The sequence below is a fragment of the Calypte anna genome, chromosome 25, assembly GCF_003957555.1.
Source record: "Calypte anna isolate BGI_N300 chromosome 25, bCalAnn1_v1.p, whole genome shotgun sequence".
In the NCBI taxonomy this organism is placed as follows: domain Eukaryota; kingdom Metazoa; phylum Chordata; class Aves; order Apodiformes; family Trochilidae; genus Calypte; species Calypte anna.
The window spans coordinates 1,204,149-1,229,742 of NC_044270.1; the positions used below are offsets into that span (position 1 = coordinate 1,204,149).

The window sequence follows — 25,594 nt, forward strand, 5'->3', positions numbered from 1 at the left end:
ATATCCCTTTCTTCCCTGCTGGAGCAACCAAGTTGAGGTGGGACAGGAGGATGAGGAGCTCCCAGCTCCAGTGACCTGGGGACTGGCTGCTGGCTTTGCAAATGAACCTTACAAAAGTGATGGGTTGGGATTTTTTTGTTTTCCCCCCAAACCAATGAAAGTTTGGCTGCTTTGATCCAGACCAGACGGAGGAGCCTGCTCACCTGGAACTGCTCCCTCCTCTGGAGATGTCCATCCATGGATCATGCTGGAGAAAACCATCCCGTGCTGCTGCTCTGCCCTGGGAAAGGACCTTGAAGCCTCTGGGTCCCCTCACCAGTTTGTGACTGAAGGGATGGGCTCACCTCAGCCCTCTCTGGCTGTTCCCATGGTTTCCTGTTTGCTCTCTTGTTCCCCTTGGATATGCATCCCTTGTTCTCCCTCCAAACAAATCAACCTTCATCTCCCGGCTCTGGTTTTTGCCTTCAGGAGCTGGATGGTTCCATGCCACCTTCCCTGGGGACAGGCTTGAAGTGTGGCTGCTGGCCACAGGATGATGGTGACCCAAGGAGAGTTAAATCCAGGGGTTGGTGCCTTCAGTCCCTGAGATGTGTTGGAAAAGCCCAGTTTGATTTTTTTTTTTGCTGATAAATCAGCTTTGCCTCTTCAGGGGTGCCTGGCTCCATCTGGGACAAGGTGGGACCAGAGCCCAGGATGGCTCTGGATACCTTGAGGATGGTCACATCCTGCCATGCCAGGGAACAGGGCACATACAGGACAGGCTTGTGGCTGTGGTGGCATCTGTGGGGACATCCAACCCCACCTGACCTCCATCCCTTGCTCATTGGTGGCGGGGAGGTGACAGCAGGAGCTCTCCAGGGGTGGATGTCCCCAGAGGGAACAGGGGTGGGTGACCCTGTAGGACAAGAGCAGGGGAATGGGTTCAAAGAGTGTATTTATGTATGGATGTGTTTAGATGAGATGTTAGGAAGAAGTTCTTCACCAGGAGGGTGGTGAGACCCTGGCACAGGTTGCCCAGAGAGGTGGTGGAAGCCTCATCCATCCCTGGAAGTTTTTAAGGTCAGGCTGGACGGGGCTCTGAGCAACCTGGGCTGGTGGGAGGTGTCATCCAGGACTGGACCTGGGTGATCTTAAATGTCCCTTCCAACCCTGAAAATTCTCTGACTCAGTGACTTTGGCTGCTGGTGCCACACACCCAAAAGTCGTGGCTGCCACCTCCTCCCCCCTGGTGCCACCTGCTCCCCCCAGGAAGCACCCATGGGTTCCCCAACCACTCACCTCCTTTTTTCCTTCTCCCTTGCTTCCCCCAGCTCTACCCCAGACCCCCGGCGTGGGCACCCATCTGGTGAGAGCCCCCCCCTGCCCAGCCCCCTCCAATGCCTCCAGAGGCTCAGGATGCCCCAGGTGCCTCGGTGATCACCGGGACGGGGGTCAGCACCCACCAGCAGCCGCCTCACCCCGACATCCCACGCCACCCCACTGGTGAGTCAGTCCCAGTATCGACAGCCTTAATGGTGTTACTGGTCCAGACTGGGGCCAAGCAAGTCCTTGAATGGAGGCAGCACCATTGTTACTGGCAGAAACTTGATCCCTGCCTGCAAACAAAGCCTAGAAGAGGGGAGGGCTGGCAGGAGAAAAAGGAGTTGGGGGGCACAGGGGGGTCCTTTCTCTCCCAGCCCCTTCCCCCATCACTCGCTGGGGATGCTGGGACGAGCTCCAGGCCCTGTTGCCATCTCCTAGACAACCAGCGTGGAGTGGGTGGGTGGGGGGCTTTTGTTTCCATAGTGATAAATGTGTGAGCATCCAGCATCTGTGACAAAAGGATCACTTCCCCCCCCCCAGCTGTCCCCCCTTTTTTTATTTTTTTGCCTCTTTGACCCCATCTCCCCCCCTTCCTTGAAGCTTTGGAGAAGAGGCCAGAAGCCATTTGGGTTTTAGTGGGTTGCAAGGGCATTTCCCTGGTAACCCCCAAACACAGCCAGTGGGACCCCCCCAGGCTGGCAGTGATGGCTGGGAAGGGGGGGGTTGGGACTCTGGGAGATGCCCACAGCCCCCCAGCACAGGAGGATTTGGCAGGACCCCTGTGACACCATCAGATGTGGCACCATCAGCATGTGTGTGCACTTTTATACACGTGTGTGCACGTTCATGCCTGAAAAGGACAATAATGGGTCTCTGGGATGGGTTCAGGATGCTGTGACTCTGTAAGCCTGGTGATGCTGCCAGTGTGGCCCTAGACAGGGCCAAGTCCCTCCTTGGTGGCTCCCAGCAGCCTGGGATGTCCCCAGTTCCTCCAAGGCCTCCCTGGCTCAAAGCTTCTGGAAAAACTGGGGCTCCTTTTCCCATCTCCTGGGTGTGAGATCTCAGCACTGGGAAACGTGTCCAGGCAGAGCCCTGTGCTGCCAGATGGGCCTGAAACGTTGCCTGTGCCCGATTATTCATTCCTTTTTTCTTTTCTTTTTTTTTGTTTTGTTTTGTTTTGTTTTGGCCCCCACCCTAGGCACTCTTCTTGGCAAGTTAAAAGAAGGATTGGGATATTAATTGAAGTGTAAATCACCCCAAACTGGAGCTGATGGTGAGGTGGTGTTAATTAAGGGGATGGAAGGAAGGAAGGAAGGAAGGTGGCCACCTCTGCCCCATCTCTGAAATTCAAAGAAATTGTCCCATCATCATTTACCACCCAGGCTGGAGCTTGGTGGTGCAGGAGGGGTGGGATGGGTGGTGGTGAAGGGATCCCCAGGAGGCTGCTGAGCCATCTCTTTTTCTCTGCAGGAGGGTGAGCCCTTTTCTCCTGAAACGAGCCCAACCAGGTGATCAAAATAGAGTCCCTCAAGGTGACAGTCGACTTCTTGAAGGTGCCCCTGGGCCTGAAGAAGCCCCCTCTGAAGGAGGCCCTGGCTGCTGTCCCGGGGCCGAGGAGACCCAAAATCCTCAGGGTGGAGCGGCACAAGCCCCGGCTCTCCGACACCATGGACAATGAGTCCCAATACTCGGGATATTCCTACAAATCCGGGCATTCCCGCAGCTCCCGCAAGCACAGGTGAGGGGGTGCTGGGTGCCCCTGGCCCCAACAGACTCTGCCACCCCACGGCACCCACCCTGCTCCTCTTTTTTTTTTGCCTTCCCAGGGACCGGCGGGACCGACACCGCTCCAAAAGCCGAGATGGGAGCCGTGGAGACAAATCCGTGACCATCCAAGCACCAGGAGAGCCCTTGTTGGACAATGAGTCAACCCGGGGGGATGATAGGGTGAGTTGGGCACCAAGGTTGGCATCTTTGCAGATGGGAGAGAGTGTGGATCAGCTGGAAGGCAGGAGGGCTCTGCAGAGGGACCTGGACAGACTGGAGAGTTGGGATGATCCCAAGGGGATGAGGTTCAACACAACAACCCCATGGGGAGCTCCAGGCTGGGCACAGAGTGGCAGAAAGGGACCCAGGTGACCAAGAATCCCAGTGGCATCCTGGCTCAGGAATGGTGTGGCCAGCAGGTCCAGGGAAGGGATTCTCAGCCCCTCCCTGGCTCCCAACAGCTTTCCCTGGACACAGAGGAGCAGCACAGCACAGGGATGGCTTTTCCATGGAATAGGCTTGAGGATTGCCAAGCATCTCTGTCCTTCAGAGGACAATGATGCTCACGAGAGGATGATGATAACCAATCACCTCTGTCCTTCTGCACCTTGAGTCCTGGGTCCAGTTCTGGGATCCTCAGCTCAGGAAGGAGATTGAGGTGCTGGAGCAGGTCCAGAGAGGAGAAACGAGGCCGATGAAGGGACTCTAGGACAGATACTGTGAGGAAGGTCTGAGGGAGCTGGGGGTGTTGAGGCTGGAGAAGAGGAGGCTCAGGGGAGACCTCATCACTCTCTCCAACTCCCTGAAAGGAGGTTGGAGCCAGGGGGGTTTGGGCTCTTTTCCCAGGCAACTCTCAGCAAGACAAGAGGGCACAAAGGGTCTCAAGTTGTGCCAGGGGAGGTTTAGGTTGGAGATGAGAAAGAATTTCTTTCTGGAGAGGGTGATCAGGCATTGGAATGGGCTGCCCAGGGAAGGAGTGGATTCTCCGTGTCTGGAGATCTTTCCAAAGAGCCTGGATGTGGCACTGAGTGGGCTGGGAACCACGGGGGGAGTGGATCAAGGGTTGGACTTGATGATCTCTGAGGTCCCTTCCAACCCAGCCAATTCTATGATTCTATGATCTTGCCGTGGGGATGTTGCTGAGGGTGGGATCCCCACCAGGCGTGGGGGCTCCTGGCATTCCTGGTGCTCCCCAGTGGAGTGGTTGAGCTGGTCGGGCTGGTGCCAGCAGCAAGGGTGCAAGGGGGTAGCAAATGAAAGGGACCTGCTGTGGTGGCACCTGGGGAAACAACCAGAGTGGGTATGGGCTGCCCAGGGTGGAAAACTCCCTAGGGATCCACTCCCTAAGGGATCCACTCCTGAGGGGTCATAGAATGAGCTGTAGAATCAGAGTATGTTGGGTGGGAAGGGACCTCAAGGATCATCTGGTCCAACCCCACTGGTGATGTGAGATGTCTCAGCACTGAGCTGAGAATTCAAACTTTCCAGAGTGGGGGAATCTACCCCTTCCCCTGGGAGACCATCCCAGTGTCTGACTGTCCTCAGAGTGAAAACATTTCCTCTTGTGTTCAAATGGAATCTCCCCAGATTGGAGCTGGATCAGATCCAGCTTTTGGCTTGACTTGGCTCAGCCTTATGAAGGTTGTGATAACCCCTGGATCCTCCTGGCAGGATCCCTGGGTCAGGGAAGAGTATCCTCAGCTCCATCCCATCACTGACTGCCTGGTCCCATGGGGGTCCCTGGGTATCCCCCCCATTGGGTGCCAACCCCATCCCTACCTTTCATCATCTCCCACATAGGCAGCTCCAGCTCTGTTCTTCCCCCACCAGGAGAGTTGGTGATGGTGGTAGTTGAGCCTGCCCAGTCCAGCTGGAGCAAGGTGGATTTACCTGGGAATGGGCTGGGATATGGACTGATCCTTCTGGCCCTTCCTCTGCTCCACATCCCTCCGGAAAAACCCAGGCTGGGGTTTTAGTTTGCTGTTTGGAAGAGAATTCCAGGCTTTCCTGCCGAAATTTGGGAGGTGGGGGTGGAAATAGGAGATGATGACACCCTAAGTGGTGGGGATGCCAAAGTGCTGTGAACCAGAACCTTGAAGCCTGGGAGAGGACAGACAGATGACAGACAGACAGACAGCCCAGGGTGGTGTTTTCCAGCATCTTCTCCCTCCTCTGCAGTCAAGGTTTCATCTGGGAAGGGTTGGATTGGGGAGGGGTTGTTTCCCCACCCCCTCCAGCTGGAAGGGAGGGGTTTTTTGGGGAAGCTGTCCAAGCCTCCCATCTGCCAGCTCACTGGTGAATTTGTCCTCCTGGAGGCAGCAGCTCCTGCACGGCAGGGAGGGTGTGTTGGGCATGTTCCTTCTGGCCCTGCTAATGAGGGGATTGGCCTGGGGACCTTCCCACTTCCAAAGCTGCTCCGGCCAGTGCTGGGGAGGTGGAACGTGGCAGCACTGGAGCTGCAGATGGGATTTTCCTAGAGGGCTCCAGCCAAAGTGCTGCCCCCCCCGACCCTCCCAGCCTGAGGATTCCACTGTAGAAATGGGGGTGATGGCTCCAGGCAACGTGCCAGGCTTGGAGGTTTGGTGGATGGGGTTGAATAAAGGTGCTGGGGGAAGGAGGGGGGGAGACTCTGGAGCAATCCTTCAACTAACCTTCTCATCTGCCCTTTTTCCCAGGATGACAACTGGGGGGAAACCACCACGGTGGTGACGGGGACGTCGGAGCACAGCATCTCACACGATGACATTACCCGCATCACCAAGGACATGGAGGACAGCGCCCACCTGGACTGCTCCCGGCACTTGGGCGTCTCGCTGGCCGGGGCACTGGCACTTCTTGCCTTCCTCACCCCCCTCGCCTTCATGCTCCTGCCCCAAGTGCTGTGGCGGGAGGAGCTGGAGCCTTGCGGGACCCCTTGCGAAGGGCTCTTCATCTCCGTTGCCTTCAAACTCCTCATCCTCCTCTTGGGAAGTTGGGCTCTTTTTTTCCGCCGCCCCAAAGCTTTCTTCCCTCGAGTCTTTGTCTTCCGCGCTCTGCTCATGGTCCTCGTCTTCCTCCTCGTCGTTTCCTACTGGCTTTTCTACGGGGTGAGGATCCTGGATTCCCGGGACAGGAATTATCAGGGGGTGGTGCAATACGCTGTCTCGTTGGTGGACGCTTTGCTTTTTGTCCACTACTTGGCCGTGGTCCTCCTGGAGCTGCGGCAGCTCCAGCCCCAGTTCACGCTCAAGGCCGTGCGCTCGGCCGACGGCGTCAGCCGCTTCTACAACGTCGGGCACCTCAGGTAAAGGGGGAGCCTGGGGGGTCCCTGCCTCTGGGTTTTGGGTGGGCGTGGGTGGACGTGCACGTGGGTTTGGGGTGGGATTCCATCCAGTGCAGAGGGATTTGCCCAAAGCAGGACATGGAGGGGTTTGCCGGACCGTCTGTTAACTCGGTTTAATTGCCTGGTGAGCCCTCCAATTTATCCTGAGGTGTATGGGATGGAATCCTGAGGATGGGGTGTATAGGATGGAATCCTCTGTTGGGTCTGATGTATCCTGAGGATGAGGTGTATGGGATGCAATCCTCTGTTGGGTCAATTCTGGCATGCATCTTGTCTGTTCCTCCCCAAAGGAGGCTGCAGGTGGGACCTCTTTATTCCTCTTGAAGGGTAAAATGTTCCTCAGAACCGAGCAGTGGCCTTAGCTCTGCACACCAGGCTCTAGCAGTAACTATAAACATGGAGTGTTATCAGTCCTAGAAGCAGACACTGTCTGAGAAACTTGCTGTTCATTTCACTAAGTGCAACTGTTAAGCTGAAAGCAAAAGTAGAAGACAGAAAATCCCCTTTCTCCTGGCCCAAACCAGGACATCATCACTGAAGATACTTGCTCATCTTGTCATTGCTCCTTGGTCTTCTTGTTCACTCGTCTGTGTCCTTGGCCACCAGAAATGACAAATTCTGAACTTGCTTTCATCTTCTTGGTTCTCTGTCTTTTATTTTTAAATGAGATATTTTGGTCTTTCCAAAGCTTAAAAACGCTGCTGTCCTCTGGCCTATGTTCTGAGGCACTTGATCCATGAGACAAAGTAAGGGGTCCAGAAGATGATGAAAAGTCACTTTTTTGTCCAGTAGACCCTATTGAACCCCCTAGCCAAATTGCAGGGTCATGGGGGTTCCTGAGGGAAGAGCCTGCTCTTTCATTATCCATTCAGGACTTTTTGGGGGAATAGGAGGTGATAAAAAACCTCAAGTGGAAGGGATGCCAAAGCTCTGTGTGCCTGCACAAGACCATAGAATGTCAGGGGTTGGAAGGGACCTCCAGAGATGATGGAGCCCCAGGGATGCCCCAGCAGGATCCCCCAGGGCAGGGCACGCAGGAATGCATCCAGCTGGGCTTTGGAAGCCTTCAGAGAAGGAGACTCCACAACCTCTCTGGGCAAGCTGGGCCAGGAAAAAAGCTGGGAAAAAGCTTCTCCTTCACAGGAAAAAAGCTTCTCCTCACGTTGAGGTGGTGAGTAAGGGATCAGAAAATGATGTTAAGTCACTTTTTTGTGCAACAGACCCTATTGAACCCCCTAGCCAAATTGCAGGGTCATGGGGGTTACTGAGGGAAGAGCCTGGTCTTTCATTATGCATTCAGGACTTCTGGGAGGAATAGGAGCAGTGTCCTTGGCTCTGCACACCAGGCTCTAGCAGTAACTATAAACATGGAGTTATCAGTCCTAGAAGCAGCCACTGCCTGAGAAACTTGCTGTTCATTTCCCCAAGTGCAGCTCCTGACAAGAGACTGAGCTGAAAGCAAAATTACAAGACAGAAAATCCCCTTTTCCTGACCCAAACCAGGACAGGTTGGTGAAGACCTTCCAGATCATCGAGTCCAGCTGTGAAATTTGGGCATACACAGGGACATGCATGCGTGGGCATTCGTGTGTGATCATGCACATACATGCAGGGGCATTGATATGTGCACATACACATGTGCACGGGCACTGGCGTGTGCTTGTACATACATGTAATGGCATTGATGTGTGCACACACACACATGCAGCCATGTTCACACCCCCCCCATGCTGTCTCTCTGTCCCCCCCTCCCTCCTTCCACGTGTCCCTGGCCCCAGCAAGGTGCTCACCACCTCTCCTCCCCCCGTGTCTCCCTGCAGCATCCAGCGAGCGGCCGTCTGGATCCTGGAGAATTATTACCACGATTTCCCGGTCTACAACCCTGCCCTCCTCAACCTGCCCAAATCCCTCCTCTCCAAGAAAATGTCAGGATTTAAGGTCTATTCCCTCGGCGAGGGTGAGCTCCCCCTTCCCTCCTTTTCCTCCTTTTCTCCTCTCTCCTCTTTTCTTACCCCATTCCCTAGGGCTTCCTCTGGAGGTTCCTCCTCTTCAACTCCGGAGAACCGGGAGCAGCCAAACCGTGGGGCAAAGGGGAGGGGGGGGAAGCATTGGGTCCACTCAACGCCCCCCAAAACCAAACCAACTGACTCAACACTACCCAAAAAAACCCCTTCCTCCCCTTATTTTTTTTTTTTTTCCTCCTGTAGAGAACACCACCAACAACTCCACGGGACAGTCCCGGGCGGTCATCGCGGCAGCCGCACGCCGGCGCGACAACAGCCACAACGAGTATTACTATGAGGAGGCTGAGCACGAGCGCCGGGTTCGGAAGCGTCGGGCCAGGTATGGGTGCTGGTGGGTGCTGGGTTGATGTCCCCTGGTGTCCCACGGTGTCCCTGAGGAGCTGGGGTGGCAGGAAGGGTGTCAGGGTTTAACACTGGCCCGGCAATTAAACCAAGTACCAGACGCTCTCTGTTAATCTCTCTCTCCTCCTTGATAAAGAAAGGAGAGAGAATAAGGGAGAGAGACTGATGGGTTGGAAACTAAACTACACAACTTCAATGAAACAGGAATGATAAATAGGAAAAATTACTAAATCTATACAAATATACAGGAAAATTGATCCCAGGTTCCTACCCCCTTTTCCCCCAATAACTCTCACGTCCCCACCGAGGCTGCAGGGCAGCCCTGGGAAAGTCCAGGCTGGAATCCTGGGGTCAGGAGCAGTTGGGAACTGGAGGCAGGAACACACAGATATGGGCTGGGATGGATCAGGAGCACAGGCAGAGGAATGGACGGGATCCTTCCAGGATGCTGGGTGAAGGAAGGGAAGCAGGAAAGGCAGGAAGGGCAGGCAGCTGGAAGCTGGAAATCTGGCTTGGCCCTCGTGATACTCAAATTTATACTGAGTGTGACGTGTATGGGATGGAATCCTCTGTTTGGTCAATTCTGGCATCTATCTTGTCTGTTCCTCCCCAAAGGAGTCTGCAGGTGGGACCTTTTTACTCCTTCTGGAGGGTAAAAGTTTTCCTCAGAGCTGAGCAGTGTCCTTGGCTCTGCACACCAGGCTCTAGCAGTAACTAAACATCAAATGTTATCAGTCCTAGAAGCACACACTGTCTGAGAAACCTGCTGTTAATTTCATCAAGTGCAACTACTTTACAAGAGACTGAGCTAAAAGCAAAAGTAGAAGACAGAAAATCACCTTTATCCTGGCCCAAACCAGGACAAAGGGGTTGTGGCGTTTCACCTCCAAGCGCGAGGGTTGAGCGGCGCCAGCCAAGATCTTTTCCTGAAAGGGTTTTAGGGTGGGAGGTGGGTTCCTGCCATCTCTTGGAGGTGGGGTCTCCACAGCCATGGATTTCCTCCTGGTAGGTTGGTGGTGGCGGTGGAAGAAGCTTTCACCCACATCAAGAGGCTGCAGGAGGAGGATCAGAAGAACCCAAGGGAGATCATGGACCCTCGGGAAGCAGCTCAGGCCATCTTTGCCTCCATGGCTCGGGCCATGCAGAAATACCTCCGGACCACCAAGCAGCAGCCCTACCACACCATGGAGAGCATCCTGCAGCACCTCGAGTTCTGCATCACCCACGATATGACACCCAAGGTGTGCAAAGAGAAGGGGGGGATTCAGTAAATTGAGTGGGGTGGATCTCCAGCCTTGCCCAAGGGCTCAGCCCAGGGAGTGAGGACTTGGGTGGGTTTTTCACCTACCACATGAGAGTGTTCCATCAGGAGGATGAGGGCTTGGGGGACAGAGCCAGAAAAGTGGGTGTAACCCCAAGGGAGCACCTCGTGGTGATGGGAGTGAGCTGCACAGGGATGTTTTTCCTGCAGGACCTGCTGAGCAGCTTGAGGCTTCAAGAAAATAAGTTGGCTGAGCCAGAGGAAGGTGATGTTCACCTTCACCTGAAAGCAGCTCCAAAGAGAAGGACTTGGGGGTTTTGAGTAAGGAGAAGCTTCACCAGGATCCAGCACCGTGTGCTGACAGCCCAGAAACCAACCAGGTCCTGGGCTGCATCCCCAGCACTGTGAGCAGCAGGGCAAAGGAGGGGATTGTCCCCTCTGGTCCCCTCTGGGGACAACCCCTGGGGTAAAGCTGGGTCCAGCTCTGGGATCCCCTGCACCAGAAGGACACAGAGCTGTTGGAGCTATTCCATAGGAGGCCCTGGAGCTACTGGGAGGGCTGGAGCAGCTCTGGAGCCAGGAGGAGAGAGTTGGGGGTGTTCAGGCTGGAGAAGAGAAGGTTCTAGGGAGACCTTAGAGCATTTTCCAGTGCCTGAAGGGGCTCCAGGAAAGCTGGGGAGGGACGTGGGACAAGGGCCTGGAGGGATGGAACAAGAGAGGGAATGGCTTTGAACTCTTAAGAAGGGAGATGAAGAGATGTGAAGGAGAAATTCTTTGGGGTGAGGGTGCTGAGCCCCAGGTCACCCCCAGAAGCTGTGGCTGCCCCATCCCTGGGAATGTTGGAGGTTGGATGGGGCTTGGAGCCCCCTGGGCTGTGGGAGGGGTCCTTGCCCATGGCAGGGGGTGGCACTGGGTGGTCTTCAAGGTCCCTTCCAACCCAACCCATTCCATGGTTCTAAGATTCCATGATCCTGTGATTGTGTTTCAGTGGCAACTGGGGAGGGACATTGGACAAGGGCCTGGAGGGTTGGGATGGGATGAAAGTTGATGGTTTTAAGTTGGAAAAGGAGAAATGTACGTTGGATATTAGGGAGAAATTCTTTGGGGTGAGGGTGGGGAGCCCCTGGGTGCCCCCAGAAGCTGTGGCTGCCCCATCCCTGGGAATGTTGAAGGCTGGATGGGGCTTGGAGCCCCCTGGACTGGTGGGAGGTGTCCCTGCCCATGGCCACATGGGGTGGCACTGGAGGAGCTCTTCCCATGATGTCTTCCCAACACCATTCCATGATGTTGAGTTGTCCTTTCCCTCCTCCAAGGCATTCCTGGAGCGGTACCTGACAGCTGGACCCACCATCCAGTACCACAAGGACCGCTGGCTGGCCAAGCAGTGGACCCTGGTCAGTGAGGAACCAGTGACCAACGGGCTGAAAGATGGAGTGGTCTTTGTGCTGAAACGCCAGGACTTCAGCCTGGTGGTGAGCACCAAGAAGATCCCTTTCTTCAAGCTCTCAGAGGAGTTCGTGGACCCCAAGTCGCACAAGTTTGTCATGAGGCTGCAGTCAGAGACCTCCGTGTGAGCTGAAAAAGGAGGGAGAGGGGTTTGGGGAAGGGGGGGAGACCCTCTCCACACCCCCACCCTCTCGTCCTCCCCATTTTTGCCAGGGCTCAGGGAGGCCATGGCTGGAGGGCAGAACTGCAGTGGGTGCAGCACCCATGCCTGGCTCCACGACCTGCCTGTGACCACTCGCCCTCTGCCTCGGCTTGACCCCTGGTGGGGTGGCCTGAACCCTTCCTCCTCCTCCTCCTCCTCCTCCTCCTCCTCCTCCTCCTCCTCCTCCTCCTCCTCCTCCTCCTCCTCCTTGAAACCCAGGTCCATGTAGCATCCTCAGCCAGGAAGGAGGTGATGTCTGGGGTGCCATAACTCAAGGGCTAACTCAACATCTTCTTCACCAGCATCTTCCAAGCACCATCAGGTCCCAAGGACCTTTTGGCTCGCCTGTTTTCTACCTGACAACTCTCCTCTTTCTGGCCTTAAACCACCACCACCCCCTCTCTGGGGTCAGTTCTTAATCCTAGAGGTTTGGTTTTGGGGGGACTATTTTGCAAACAAGCTCTGCAATCTGTGGCTGCTATGAAAACCTCCCCTGGTAGACACCACCAATGCTCCTGGGTGTAGGAACCTCCTCCTCACCTCTGCTAATGCTTTCCCTGCTCAGCTCCGAGTGAAAAATCTGGTTTTGAAGAGGAGCAGAAGCTTTTGGGTTGATTTTTTCCCCAGTGGTTTCCCTGCCCTTGAGGTGCCCTTGGTGCCAGCAGCATCTCCGTGGTCTTGGAACTGTGGGTGGCAGGCAGAGCAGCTCCACATCTTGGACCCCCAACCCTCAGGGGACATCAAACAAGGGGTTCCTGGTGGGGGTGCTGAAGGTTTGTGGCTCAGTCAGCTCCTAAATCCATGGCCCATGGTGGCAAGTGGCCCGTGGTGGCAGGTGGCCCATGGTGGCCTCACCAGCAGGAGCTGCCTGGCCATGGGGGCCACAAAAAGCTTTTGCCTTCCCTTGGTTGTAAGGTCACAAATACCTCATGGATTTATTTTCCTCCCTTTTTTTCCCCCCCTTCCTCCCCCTCTGGATCCCCCACGCTGGGGGTCTCAGGGTGGGGGTCCTGGGTGGGGGGGTTATGGCAGGGCAGGGTTTGGTGCTCATGGGAGCTGCCAGATTTTATCCTGGTTGGATTTGATTTTGGTTTATTTTGTCCTAAGCACTAAAAAGGGGGGTGAACACCAGGGTGGGGGTTGGGGAGCACCTGTGTCACCCCAGAGGGGCTGGGGGGCTCCTCCAGTAAGCACCAGTAGCACCATCAAGATCATAGAATCATAGAATTGGCTGGGTTGGAAGGGACCTCAGAGATCATCAAGTCCAACCCTTGATCCACTCCCCCCGTGGTTCCCAAGATGCTGGAGGGATGCTGGGGGGGGTCACCCCCATACCAGCACTGCTCTGGATTTCCCAGTTTCCAGGAAATCACCATTTTGGGAGGGATTTTTCCAAGCCCTCCCTGCTGCTCCCCTCTGACCAAGGGACCCAGGATCACCTCCTGGGAGGGGGGAGCCCATTTTGGGGGTGTTTTTCCAGGAAAAAACCCCCCAAAAAACCCAACAAAAACCAGATTTGATTGAGAGTAAGCAGGTGGGTCAACTGGGGAGCTGGGGGGTGGGGGGTTCCACTTCGAGTTTAAGAAGAACAAATCCTTTTTTGTTAATTTTTTTGGTTTTGTTTTGTCTTTTTTTTTTGTTTTGTTTTGTTTTGTTTTTGTTGTGTTTTATTCCCCCAGAGCTGAGACCTTGTGCATGCGTGTAGAAAACTGTAAAATGTAAAATTGTTTTTTAATATATAAAAAGCTTGGGTGGGTTTTTTTTGTTTTTTGTTTTTTTTTTTACAGTTTGCAGTGAATCAAAGCATTAGGAAGTTTTGTTGGTTGTTTTTTTGTTTTGTTTTTTTCATAGAGGAACTAAAATTGTACAATTATTGGGTTTTGTTTGGTTTTTTTTTTTTTTTTATAAAATAAACCCATTTTGACTTTTTTCTTTTTTTTCCTTTTGTTCTTCCCCTTCATCTTCCCACACCTGCTCTGGGGGGAGCTGGCACTGAGAGAGAAACCCCTGGAAAGATGCTAAATGCAGGATAAGGGATTGGGGTGGATGGGGATCTGGGGGTCAAAGTTTGGGGATTTATGGGGTCAAGGAGTTGGGGTTGATGAGGGCCAAGGGATTGGAGGTTCTCAGGCCAAGGAGTTGGGGTTGAGGAGTCCAAGGGTTTGAGTTTGATGGGTTTGGAATCTAGAGGGCCAGGACTTGGGAGATATGGGGTCTGAGGGTTTGGGGTTGATGGAAGGGCTTGGAAGTCCTGGAGCCAAAGGTTTGGGGTCTGAGGGACCAAGGGTTTGAGGTTATGGGGCCAAGAGGTTGGGGTGTAGGAGTCTCCAAGGGTTTGATTTGATGGGGACCAAGGGTTTGGAATCTAGAGGGCCAGGACTTGGGAGGTGATGGGGCCAAAGATATGGGGTCTGAGGGTTTGGGGTTGATGGGGGCCAAGGGTTGGGGGTTTGAGGGGCTAAAGGTTTGGGGTGGATGTGGTGAAAATTCTGAGGTCTGTGGAGGTCTGGGGTTGATGGGAGCCAAGGGTTTGGGGTCTGAGGGACCAAGGGTTTGAGGTTATGGGGCCAAGAGGTTGGGGTTTAGGAGTCCAAGGGTTTGATTTGATGGGGACCAAGGGTTTGGGGGCTGTGGGGCCAAGGATTTGGGCTTTATGGAGCTCGAGGTGTGGGATCAGGGAGGCCAAGGGTTGGAAGGGGCAAAGATTTGGGATGTATGGCACAAAGAGCTTGGAGTCTGAATGAGGCAGAGGGTTTGGGGGTTGTGGGGCCAAAGTTTGGGGCTTTGTAGGGCCAAGGATTGAGGTTTGTGGGCACCAAAGATTTGGGGTCTACAGGACAAAGGGTTTGAGGGGCCAAGGATTTGGAATTTGGGCAGGGGGGGGGGGTTGAGCAAGAGTTTGGGGGGCTGAAGGAATTTGGGGTCTGTGGGCGTTAGGAATCCACGGGGGGCAGCAGGGGCTGCTCTCCCAAACCCCCCATCCTTACAGAGCCCCCCGAAAACCCCCAGTGGGGTGGTAAAATCCCAACCCCTTTACTGGGGGAGCAAGGTTTGGGGGGGGGGGGGGGAGCACTGGGGAACTGGTGCCTGCGGTCCCCTCCCTGCCATAGCTGGGGATGTGTCTGCATCTGCACCCCCCAGGACCCCTCCCCAAAACCTCCCGGAGCCCCCAACACCCTGGTTTGGGGAGGGGGGGGGAAGGCTCTGGAGCAACAGCAGCGCTGATTCGCTAGGACCCAGCGTCAGCGTTTCCTTTGGCTTTGACACCCCCACCCTGCCTCCCACCCACCCACCCTGCCCCCCACCCAACCCCACCCACCCCCACCCCACCCCTCTGCCTTGCCGGGGCTCGTTTGCTGCGGGGGGGGTGGAAGCAGAGTGAAGGGAAACTGAGGCACGACAGTCCAGAGGGAGATGGGGATTGGGGGGGGGGAGGAGGGGAAGGAAAGGGCTGGGGGGCTTTGCTGAGAAGCTGGTGGCCCCCGGAGGGTCACGGGGGGGGGAGGGAGGGGGCAGGACGTTATTTGAGCCCCGAGTGGGTTCCTCCCCCTCCGTAATTAAGGGAGCAGCGCAATTAACCCCGTCCCGACATCCCGATCCCTGCGGTCCCCGACACGGGGAAAAGTAACTCGGGGGGGTGGGGGGGGGTGTCTGGGGGATCCCCCACACCCCCAGCAGTGAAACTCCAGGGATTCTGGGGTGAATTCCTGCTTTATTGGCTCAGCCCAGGCACCCCGAGCCCCCCAAGCCTCTTGGGACATAACAGGGATGGGGTCCTCATCCCCAACCAAGGTCCCTGTTGTCCCCCCCCACTCCCAGGTCCCCCATTCCCACCAGGATCTGGGGCTTTGCTGGAGCATCTCTAGGAAGGATGGAGGTGGATGGAGGTGGCTAGGTGGACCCTAGCTTGGCCTCAGGACTGTTCCACCACCAGGATGCCCTCCTGCTTACTGGGGCTGTCTCGTAGCACTCAGGATCGGAGGAACTGGAGTCCCCATCAGGCTGGGGAGGGAAAAAAGTCGAGGAAAAAAAGTGGGTGTTGTGGGGGGGGGGGTTACAAACCCTCCCTGGGGACCCCCCCCCCTACCCAGGCATCCGGGTGAAATACCTGAGGTGAGTTGGGGTCCAGATCGCTGGGGGGGATTTTGGGGCTCTTGGAGTCTGAGGGTATCTCCGACTCCTCCTGGAAGAAAGGCAGGGGATGCACTGAGCAGGCTCATCACCCACTGATAGGGAGGGGGGAAACTGAGGCAGGGGCTCACCCAATGCCATGCACTGGGGATCCCCCATCAAGTGGGGCTCACCTCAGGAATGGGGATCCTCAGGGCTCCCGATTCTGCAATGAGCTGAGGTGTGAATCACAGCAAGGAGGGAGGGGGGGGGGTGGGTGGGAATGGTTGAAAGGGTGGCCCAAGGCTGGGGGGGTTGGGGCTGACCCTGCCTCACCTGAAGTGTGACTGGCAGAGGTGGCTTCATCCTCGGTCTCTGTGGGCAGGGACAGGCAGGAGTTAAAAACCTCTGGGTAAGGGAGAACCCTCAGAGAAGCACAGGATGGTTCTGGCTGGAAAAGCCCTTTCAGATCATCCAGCCCAACCCTTCCCCCATCCCTGCCCAGTCCCCACCACCCCATGTCCCTCATCCCCACATCTCCAGGGCTCTGAAACCCCTCCAGGGATAATGGGGACTCCAGCCCTGCCCTGGGGGGGTGACAGGGGGTGAGAAGAAGAGATGCCAAGTGCACCAGAGCTCCCAGTGTCCTCTGCCCCACGCCCAACACCCAGGACCAGCCCCAGAAACAAAGGAGGGACCTCCACCCTTGGCCCCACATCCTTGACCCTAAAGGATGCTGATCAAGGGCTCAGCTCAGGAGCCAGAGGGTGAGTATTGTCTTCTTCTCTTCCTCCCTGTGCTGACCTTTCTGGAGCGAGCTGGTTCTGGTTGGAAAAGCCCTTTCAGATCATCAGGTCCAACCCTTCCCCCATCCCTGCCCAGTCCCCACCACCCCATGTCCTTCATCCCCACATCTCCAGGGCTCTGAAACCCCTCCAGGGATGATGGGGACTCCAGCCCTGCCCTGGGCAGCCTGGGCCAGGCCCTGACAACCCTTGCCAGGGAGAAATTCTTCCCCAGCTCCAACCTAAACCTCCCCTGGCACAACTTGAGGCTGCTACCCCATCATGTGGTGGAGCAAAGGGGGGAGATGCTGATGGTGGGGGATGGACCTCACCTTTCCCCTTGGTCCTGTGGTAGCTGATGAGGAGCATGAGCAGAGCAATGGTCACAAAAAGGGCAGGAGCCCAGTACCTGAAGTGAACATCCAATGAGGTATCTACAGAAAGAGATGGGGGTGTGCTGGGGGTTGGGGGGGGGGGTGCCAAGCACCCGGGGAAGGTGTGTGGAAGGTCTCTGGGGGGGGGGGTGGATGATGCAGGACCCTCCAGGCTGGTGGAGCATCCCCATCATCCCCATCATTCCTTTCTCAGTAGGACTCACCAGTGCTGTTCCCCCCAGCTCCTCCTCTTGTTGTCATGGAGTTCCCAGTCCAAGGAGAACTTGAGGTGGCCTTTGGTGGTGTCAGCAGCTTCTTAGTTGTGCGTTGGTCTCCCATGGACTCCACTGCTTCATAATTATGGGTTATGAGATGATAGGCAGGCTCGTAGTCCTCAAAGACAAAACCTGGGAAGCAGGGGTGGTGAATTCAGGTTAATCCCTCCCAAACAGCCCCGAGGATGCTCAGGAATGGAGCTGAAGGTCACCCAGGCTGAGGGAAAGCCAAAGTAGGAGCAAGAAATGGCTTAACCCACATCTGTGCAGCCTCAGGTGACTTGAAACAAGGGCATGGGGCTGCTGGGTTATCACTGGGGGGGCTGGTGGATGCCAGTGGAGCAGTGGGTGCTGGAGCAGGTCCCATATCCTGCTGAGTTCAGAGAATCATAGGATCATGGCATGGGTTGGGTTGGAAGGGACCTTGGAGAACATCCAGTGCCCCCCCTGCCATGGGCAGGGACCCCTCCCACAGCCCAGGGGGCTCCAAGCCCCATCCAAACTCCAACATTCCCAGGGATGGGGCAGCCACAGCTTCTGGGGGTGACCTGGGGCTCAGCACCCTCACCCCAAAGAATTTCTCCCTAATATCCAACCTACATTTCTCCTTTTCCAACTTAAAACCATCAACCTTCATCCCATCCCTCCAGGCCCTTGTCCCAAGTCCCTCCCCAGCTCTCCTGGATCCCTTCAGGCACTGGAAGGTGCTCCAAGGTTTCACAGAACCTTCTCTTCTCCAGCCTGAACACCCCCAACTCTCTCCCCCTGGCTCCAGAGCTGCTCCAGCAATCCCAGCATCTCCAGGGCCTCCTCTGGACCAGCTCCAAGAGTTTCTGTGTCCTTCTGGTGCTGGGAGCTCCAGAACTGGACCCAAAACTTGGATGGGGGTATTTCAGGGGGGATAATAATCCCCACCTTGCCCTGTTGACCATGCTGTTTGGACAAAGTCCAGGTCTCCAGGTTACCTTTCACTCCAAATCCCTGCCAAGGAAGAAGGTGCCATGAGGGCCTCCAAGGAGACTCAGCCCATGGCCAGCTGGGGGATGTGTGTGGCCAGCTGGGGGATGTGTGTGGCCACACAGTGACCCAGCCCTGAGGGTGAGGTTGGGCACCCAGAGGTGATGGCAGTGGGGATGGGTGCCCTGTGGGAGGAGAAAGGGGAATCCCCAGACTTCCAGCTGGGACAGGGGATGAGTGGGCAGCAAACACCCCATATAAAGGGCTGGGCAGGATCGGGGGAGATCAGGGCAAGGGTTTGGGGCACAACTCGGTGCTGGGAGACCCAAATTTCCCCCTCCTACCCCTGAGTCAGAACCACAGCAACCAAGAGAGCTCCTGGCCTGAGCCTTGAGCCCATGGAAATGCCCAGGAGGACATCCCCACCACAAAGCTTCCCCTGGAAGGCACTGTGGCCTTGCTACCTTCAAATCACCCCCTCCTCCTCCTCCAGCTCCACAGATTTGGGGGCCCAGACCCCACCACCTGCCCCACTCACCATCTCCAGCCTGGAGAAGAACAATGCAGAGCCACGCTGTCACCATGCCTCTGGTCCCCATCCTCCTCTACCCCCCTGGGCCCTCCACTGCCACTTCCCCTCCTTGCAATGCCTTCCTTCCCCTTTCTGCCCCACCAACACCTTCCTCCCAGCTCAAAGGAGTTGCCATTGAAACACAGTCACAGGATCATGGAATCTTGGAACCATGGAATGGGTTGGGTTGGAAGGGACCTTGAAGACCACCCAGTGCCCCCCCTGCCATGGGCAGGGACCCCTCCCACAGCTCAGGGGGCTCCAAGCCCCATCCAACCTCCAACATTCCCAGGGATGGGGCAGCCACAGCTTCTGGGGGTGACCTGGGGCTCAGCACCCTCACCCCAAAGAATTTCTCCCTCCCTCCCTCCCCAAGATCTCCTCTCCATCTCCCCTCTTGCAGCTGGAAACCCTTCCCCCTCATCCCATCCCTCCAGGCCCTTGTCCCAAGTCCCTCCCCAGCTTTCCTGGATCCCTTCAGGCACTGGGAGATGCTCTGAGGTCTCCCCAGAACCTTTTCTCTTCTCCCTTCTCTCTTCTCTCTTCTCTCTTCTCTCTTCTCTCTTCTCTCTTCTCTCTTCTCTCTTCTCTCTTCTCTCTTCTCTCTTCTCTCTTCTCTCTTCTCTTCTCTTCTCTTCTCTTCTCCTTCTCTTCTCCTCTCTTTTCTCCTTCTCCTTCTCCTTCTCCTTCTCCTTCTCCTTCTCCTTCTCCTTCTCCTTCTCCTTCTCCTTCTCCTTCTCCTTCTCCTTCTCCTTCTCCTTCTCCTTCTCCTTCTCCTTCTCCTTCTCCAGCCTCAACACCCCCAACTCTCTCCCCCTGGCTCCAGAGCTGCTCCAGCCCTCCCAGCAGCTCCAGGACCTCCTCTGGAATGGCTCCAGCAGCTCCGTGTCCTTCTGCTGATGGGGACCCCAGAGCTGGACCCAGCTTTACTCCAGGGGGTGTCCCCAGGGGGGACCAGAGGGGACAATCCCCTCCTTGGTGCTGCTCCCACTGCTGGGGATGCAGCCCAGGACCTGGTTGGTTTCTGGGCTGTCAGCACCCGGTGCTGGATCCTGGTGAAGCTTCTCCTCATGCGTGGGCATTGATGTGTGCACACACACACACACCCCCGTGTTCAGACCCCCCCGTGATGTCTTTCTGCCCTCCCCTCCCTCCCTTCCCGTGTCCCTGGTCCCAGCAAGGTGCTCCCCACCTCCCCCCCGTGTCTCCCTGCAGCATCCAGCGAGCGGCCGTCTGGATCCTGGAGAATTATTCCCACGATTTCCCCCTCTACAACCTCACCCCCCTCCTCACCCCGCCCAAATCCCTCCTCTCCATTAAAATGTCGGGATTTAAGGTCTATTCCCTCAGCGCAGCTGAGCTCCTCCTTCTCTCCTCGTTAAGGTCCAATGTTGGTTCCGTGCCCAGCTGAGGCGGTGCCAGCGAAAAACCCGAGGTAAACCCAGGGGCTTCTGGGTCGAGCTGTACAGATCGTAGCTCGGGACAGTCAGGATCCAGACCCAAAACCGAGGGAAAAAACCGGGAGTGCTCCGGATCAGCCATCCCGGAGCGGCGGCCGGGAAGAGGGGACCCCAGTCCGGGGGTGTCCGGGTGGGCAACCAGGGGGCTGTCGGGGTGGGCAAGCAGGGAGGTGTCCGGATGGTCAAGCAGGGAGGTGTCTGGGCAATTTCCATGGGCAAGGCTCTGAGGAACTGTATTTTATTCCAGGAATGATGGTGGCTGCTCGGAGGAAGGCTGTGCCCCCCCCAGATGGATGTGAGTGCTCAGAAGGTGCCTCTGGAATAAAGAATGGGGACCCCCCAAGACTGTCCCAGCTTTTCCGTGGCAGTGGGGACAGGAGTGGTCGTGGCTGTGTCCTGTGTGGGCAGGTTTGAGGATCTGATGATCCAGAGGAAGTGCTGGAGCTCAGGGAAGAGGTGAGCGGATTGAGGAGGCTCAGGGAGGGTGAGATGGAGTCAGAGGAGTGGTTGAAGGAACCTTCTCACCACTAAAATGACCCAGGAGGCAAATCTTAAGAGTCGACCCCAGGTGTCCTTACCACCTCAGCATCCCCAGTTGTCCCAGAAAGCTCCTCACTCATCCCAAGATAACTTCCAGGAGTAAGGACAATGGGAAGGGGTCCCGGGCTGACCCCAGGAACTTCCCCCCCCCCCCCCCAGTGGTGTTGCAGAACAGGAATGGGGCCCTGGGGGAGGGAATATCCCACAGAGGCCCAAACTGACCCTACACCAATGATCCTGATGCATCCCAGAAAGCAGAGAAAAAGAAGGATCTTTGATGTGGGTCTTGTGGGGTGCAGGAGATCAAATATGCAGACTGGACCCACTTCATAGGGAATTCTGCTGCCTCCCCAGGGGACACCATGAATAAAGTTCCAAACCTGGTGAGGCCTTCTGATTCCTCCCCGCTTTTGGTCTTCCAGATGGGAAGTGATAAAGTGTTATCAAGAACCACCAAAGCAGTCACAAGAGATTTCAGGGCCATGGGACAAGAAGTTTAGGGATCAGGGATGCAAGTTGGGGTCTTCTCCATCCCTTTAATGACAGTTAGGGATGAAGGAACTAGCAGGAAGATCCAAGAAGTTCATTCATGGCTTAGGGATGGTGTCAGTGGCAGGGTGGTTTGATCATGGATCAATCTATCCATCACTGAGTCTGCTGGAAAAAATGGGGTACATCCACCCCATGGAAAAAGGATCTTCTAGGAGTTGGCAGCCCTCGTTGAGAGAGATTTTAATTAGATTTGGAGGGAGAGGGGGATAAAGCCAGGCTCCCAAGGATGGCCTTGTGTCTGCCATCCCACTTGAGGTGGGAATCAGTGATAAAGGGGGTGTAGCCAAGGTTGCAATGGACCCGTCTGAAATCCCATTGCCCTGGGGTGGGGGCTCAGCCCCCCCAGCTGAAATTCCTGTACCCAAATGCACAGAGCATGGAGAACAAACAGGAGGAGCTGGAAGTCCACGGGAGGCCAAGTGGCTGTGACTTGATGGTGATTTCTGAGAGGTGGTGGGAGAGCTCACAGGACTTGGGGGTGGTCACGGCTGGTTCTGTCCTTTTTTAGGAAAGCTGGGGCAGCAAGGAGAGGTGGGGGAGTTGCTCTTTACACAAGAGAGGAACTGGGGTGTATTGAGTTCTGGTCAGGAGTATATGAGGAGCAAGTTGAGAGTTTGGGGGTGAGAATGAAGGGGGAGCCTAATGTGGGGGGACACTGGGGTGGGTGTCTCTTACAGCCCCTCAGAATGAGGAGGTTGGCAAAGCCTTCTCCAGTCTCTGGTTCTCATGGAAGATTTTTAACTCCCCAGGTATTTGCTGGAAGGATTCCTCAGCCAGTCCCAGTCCAGGAGGTTCCTCCAGTGGATTGATGAGAATTTCTTGGTGGAATTGGTGGAGGAGCCACCTGGAAGTGGAGCATTGCTGGATCTTCTCCTAACCAGCCAGAAGGACCAGTGATGGTTGAGGGCAACTTTGGGTGCAGTGACCACAAGATGCTGGAGTCAAGAGCTTGTAAGGTAGGAAGAGGATTCCAAGCTGAATCAGAACCCTGCTTTCCCCTCTTGAAAGAATTGATGGGGGAAATCCTATGGGACAGGCAAATGAGGGGTAGGGGGGCCCAAGGTTGGTTGGTTAACATTCAGGAACACTTCTGGACCTCAGGACCCAATGGGAAGGAACCCCCCCTTCCCCCTTCTCCCTGCACTGAAAGTCCAGGGATTCTAGGGTGAAATCCTAATTTATTGGCTCAGCTCAGGCACCTTGAGCTCCCAGCACCTCGATGGGACATGTCACCCCCTGGGGTCCTTGTCCCCCACCCAGATCTTCATCCCCTGCCCAGATCTTTGTGTCCCCCTCGTCCTCCCCCCGAGCTCCACGTTCCCACCAGGATCTGGTGCTACTCTGGAGCATCTCTAGGAAGGTTGGAGGTGGTAGGTGGTGCTGGTGGCTGTCATCCTAGCTTGGCCCCAGAACTGTTCCACCACCAGGATGGCCTCCTGCTTCCTGGGGGTGTGTGGTAGCACTCCAGATCATCAGAGGAACAGGAGTCAGCATCATCTGGGGAGGAACGAGGCTGTGGAGAAGGAAAAAGGGGTTTCAGGAGAGGCTAAAAACCCACCCTGGAGACCTGGATGGGCTGGACCTCACTGGTAGCCCCCTCCCCCTCCACTGTCCTGGCAATGGGGTGAAAAAAATGGGGTGAGTTGGGGTCCAGCTTGCTGGGGGTGGTTTTGGGGCTCTGAGGGTATCTCTGACGCCTTCTTCCTCCCATGAAAAAGGCAGCAGCTGCACTGAGCATCCTGATCACCCACTGGGGTGGGGAAACTGAGGCAGGGGCTCACCCAACAACGTGAGCTGGGGATCCCTCATCAAGTGGGACTCACCTCAGGAGCAATGATCCTCAGGGTGGGAGCTTGGGCTGGGATGTGGCCCGGGGCTCCCAAATCTGCAATGACACGAGCTGGGGTGTGAATCAGGGCACGGAGAGTGTGGGGGGGGTGGTCGAAGGTGTCCTAGAGGCTGGGGGGGTTGGGGCTGACCCTGTCTCACCTGAAGTGTGACTGGCAGAGGTGGCTTCATCCTCGGTCTCTGTGGGCAGGGACAGGCAGGAGTTAAAAACTTCTGGGTAAGGGAGAACCCTCAGAGAAGCACAGAATGGTTCTGGCTGGAAAAGCCCTTTCAGATCATCCAGCCCAACCCTTCCTCCATCCCTGCCCAGTTCCCACCACCCCATGTCCCTCATCCCCACATCTCCAGGGCTCTGAAACCCCCCCAGGGATGATGGGGACCTGGGCCAGGCCCTGACAACCCTTTCCAGGGAGAAATTCTTCCCCAGCTCCAACCTAAACCTCCCCTGGCACAACTTGAGTTGTGCCAAAAGTTCCTCTTGTCCCATCCCTTGTTCCTTGGGAGCAGAGCCCGACCCCCCCTGGCTCCAACCTCCTCTCAGGGGGTTGCAGAGAGCCACAAGGTCTCCCCTCAGCCTCCTCTGCTCCAGGATCAGCACCCCCAGGGCCCTCAGATGCTCCTCACAACTTCCTCAGACCCTTCTTGCTCTCCAAACCTTCTCCATGTTCTCCAGCCCCTTCCCTGTGATCTGCAGCCTCCTCCTTGCTTCTCAGACCCTTCTCCATGTTCTCCAAACCCTTCTTCATGTTCTCCAGACCTCCTCCTTACTCTCCAGACCCTCCTCATTGTTCTCCAGCCCTTTCTCCTTGTTCTCCAGCCCCTTTCCCAGCTCCATTCCCTTCTCTGGACACACTTCATCTCAATGTCTCTTTTCTGACCCAAAACTGACCCCAGGACTTGAGGTTCAGCCTCACCAGTACCCAGCATGGTGGGATGATCCCTGTTCTGGTTTTGCTGGTCACACCAGGATGCTGGTGGCCACCTCGGCCACCTCAGCACGTTCTGCCTCATATTCAGCTGCTGTTGCCCAACCCTCCCAGGTCCTTGACTTCTTCCAACACCTCTTGGAGGATGTGGGCTGCCAGGTGGCTGCCATCCTTCCCTGCTACCCCAGCATGTGGTGGAGCAAAGGGGGGAGATGCTGATGGTGGGGGATGGACCTCACCTTCCCCCTTGCTCCAGCGGTAGTTGATGAGGAGCACGAGCAGAGCAATGGCCACAAAAAGGGCAGGAGCCCAGTACCTGAAGTGAACATCCAATGAGGTATCTACAGAAAGAGATGGGGGTGTGCTGGGGGGGTGCCAACCACTGGAAGTCGGGAGGTCTCCCCCAGGCTGGTGGTGCATCCCCATCCTCCCTGCCTCAGTTGGACTCACAGGTGTTCTTCCCCCAGGCTCTTTCTTTTTCTCTTGTTCTCATGGGGTCCCAAGGCTGAGGAGGACGCGTGGTGGCCTTTGGGGTTGTCAGCAGCTTGTCCTTGGTAGCTCTGGTGGTGCCTCTCAGGAACTTTGTCACTGTATGTGTAGGGGCTTTGGGTTTTGGGGTGTTCTTGCTTTCTTTGAAGACCGTAACTATGAACCCCGGGTAGGAATGAGGGCCAGCTGTGAAGCAGGGGTGGTGAATTCAGGTTAATTCCTCCCCAGCAGCCCTGAGGATGCTCAGGAATGGAGCTGAAGGTCACCCCAGCTGAGGGAAAGGCAAAGTAGGAGCAAGAAATGGCTTAACCCACATTGCTGTGGCCTCAGGTGGCCTCCAAATGCTGCTCCTGCTGGGGGGTCCAGACGTCGATTCAACACCTGGAGGTGGGGGGATATTCCAGGCTCTGTGTGATCCCCATCTTTCCCCCTTGGCCATGCTGTTTGGACAGACCACGACACCAGGTTACCTTTCAGTGCACACTCCCTCAGCCAAGGGTTTGGGGCATAGCCCAGGAGCCCAGGAGACCCAAATTTCCCCCTCCTACCCCTGAGTCAGAACCACGGCAACCAAGAGAGCTCCTGGCCTGAGCCTTGAGCCCATGGAAATGCCCAGGAGGACATCCCCACCACAGAGGTTCCCCTGGAAGGCACTGTGGCCTTGCTACCTTCAAACCACCCCCTCCTCCTCCTTCTTCTTCCCCCTCCAGCCCCACAGATCTGGGGGCCCAGACCCCACCACCTGCCCCACTCACCATCTCCAGCCTGGAGAAGAACAATGCAGAGCCACGCTGTCACCATGCCTCTTGTCCCCATCCTCCTCTACCCCCCTGGGCCCTCCACTGCCACTTCCCCTCCTTGCAATGCCTTCCTTCCCCTTTCTGCCCCACCAACACCTTCCTCCCAGCTCAAAGGAGTTGCCATTGAAACACAGTCACAGGATCATGGAATCTTGGAACCATGGAATGGGTTGGGTTGGAAGGGACCCTTGAAGACCACCCAGTGCCCCCCTTGCTATGGGCAGGGACCCCTCCCACAGCC

General features: G+C 56.1%; 3 protein-coding genes across 3 annotated transcripts; 1 reads left to right on the forward strand and 2 right to left on the reverse strand.

The window, feature by feature from the left end:
- The first annotated feature begins 1,320 nt into the window (after positions 1-1,320).
- VANGL2 (VANGL planar cell polarity protein 2) lies at positions 1,321-11,830 on the forward strand. The gene is made up of 8 exons (XM_030465274.1): positions 1,321-1,482; positions 2,773-3,040; positions 3,129-3,249; positions 5,745-6,352; positions 8,212-8,348; positions 8,599-8,734; positions 9,767-9,998; positions 11,332-11,830. Exons 2-8 carry the CDS (start codon positions 2,970-2,972, stop codon positions 11,590-11,592), a joined length of 1,566 nt encoding a protein of 521 aa, XP_030321134.1. The 5' UTR covers positions 1,321-1,482; positions 2,773-2,969; the 3' UTR covers positions 11,593-11,830.
- A 3,540-nt stretch (positions 11,831-15,370) lies between these two features.
- On the reverse strand, positions 15,371-18,789 carry LOC115599680. The gene is made up of 7 exons (XM_030465276.1): positions 18,706-18,789; positions 17,160-17,342; positions 16,894-16,995; positions 16,113-16,151; positions 15,971-16,002; positions 15,775-15,849; positions 15,371-15,668 (listed from the first exon to the last, which is right to left on the reverse strand). Exons 1-7 carry the CDS (start codon positions 18,764-18,766, stop codon positions 15,558-15,560), a joined length of 603 nt encoding a protein of 200 aa, XP_030321136.1. The 5' UTR covers positions 18,767-18,789; the 3' UTR covers positions 15,371-15,557.
- Positions 18,790-22,357: 3,568 nt separating this feature from the next.
- Positions 22,358-25,386, reverse strand: LOC115599679. Its single transcript, XM_030465275.1, has 7 exons — positions 25,309-25,386; positions 24,868-24,993; positions 24,515-24,739; positions 24,304-24,380; positions 23,280-23,318; positions 23,114-23,175; positions 22,358-22,803 (listed from the first exon to the last, which is right to left on the reverse strand). The coding sequence occupies exons 2-7, from the start codon at positions 24,990-24,992 to the stop codon at positions 22,681-22,683; spliced, it is 651 nt and encodes a 216-aa protein (XP_030321135.1). The 5' UTR covers position 24,993; positions 25,309-25,386; the 3' UTR covers positions 22,358-22,680.
- Between the last annotated feature and the right edge of the window lie 208 nt (positions 25,387-25,594).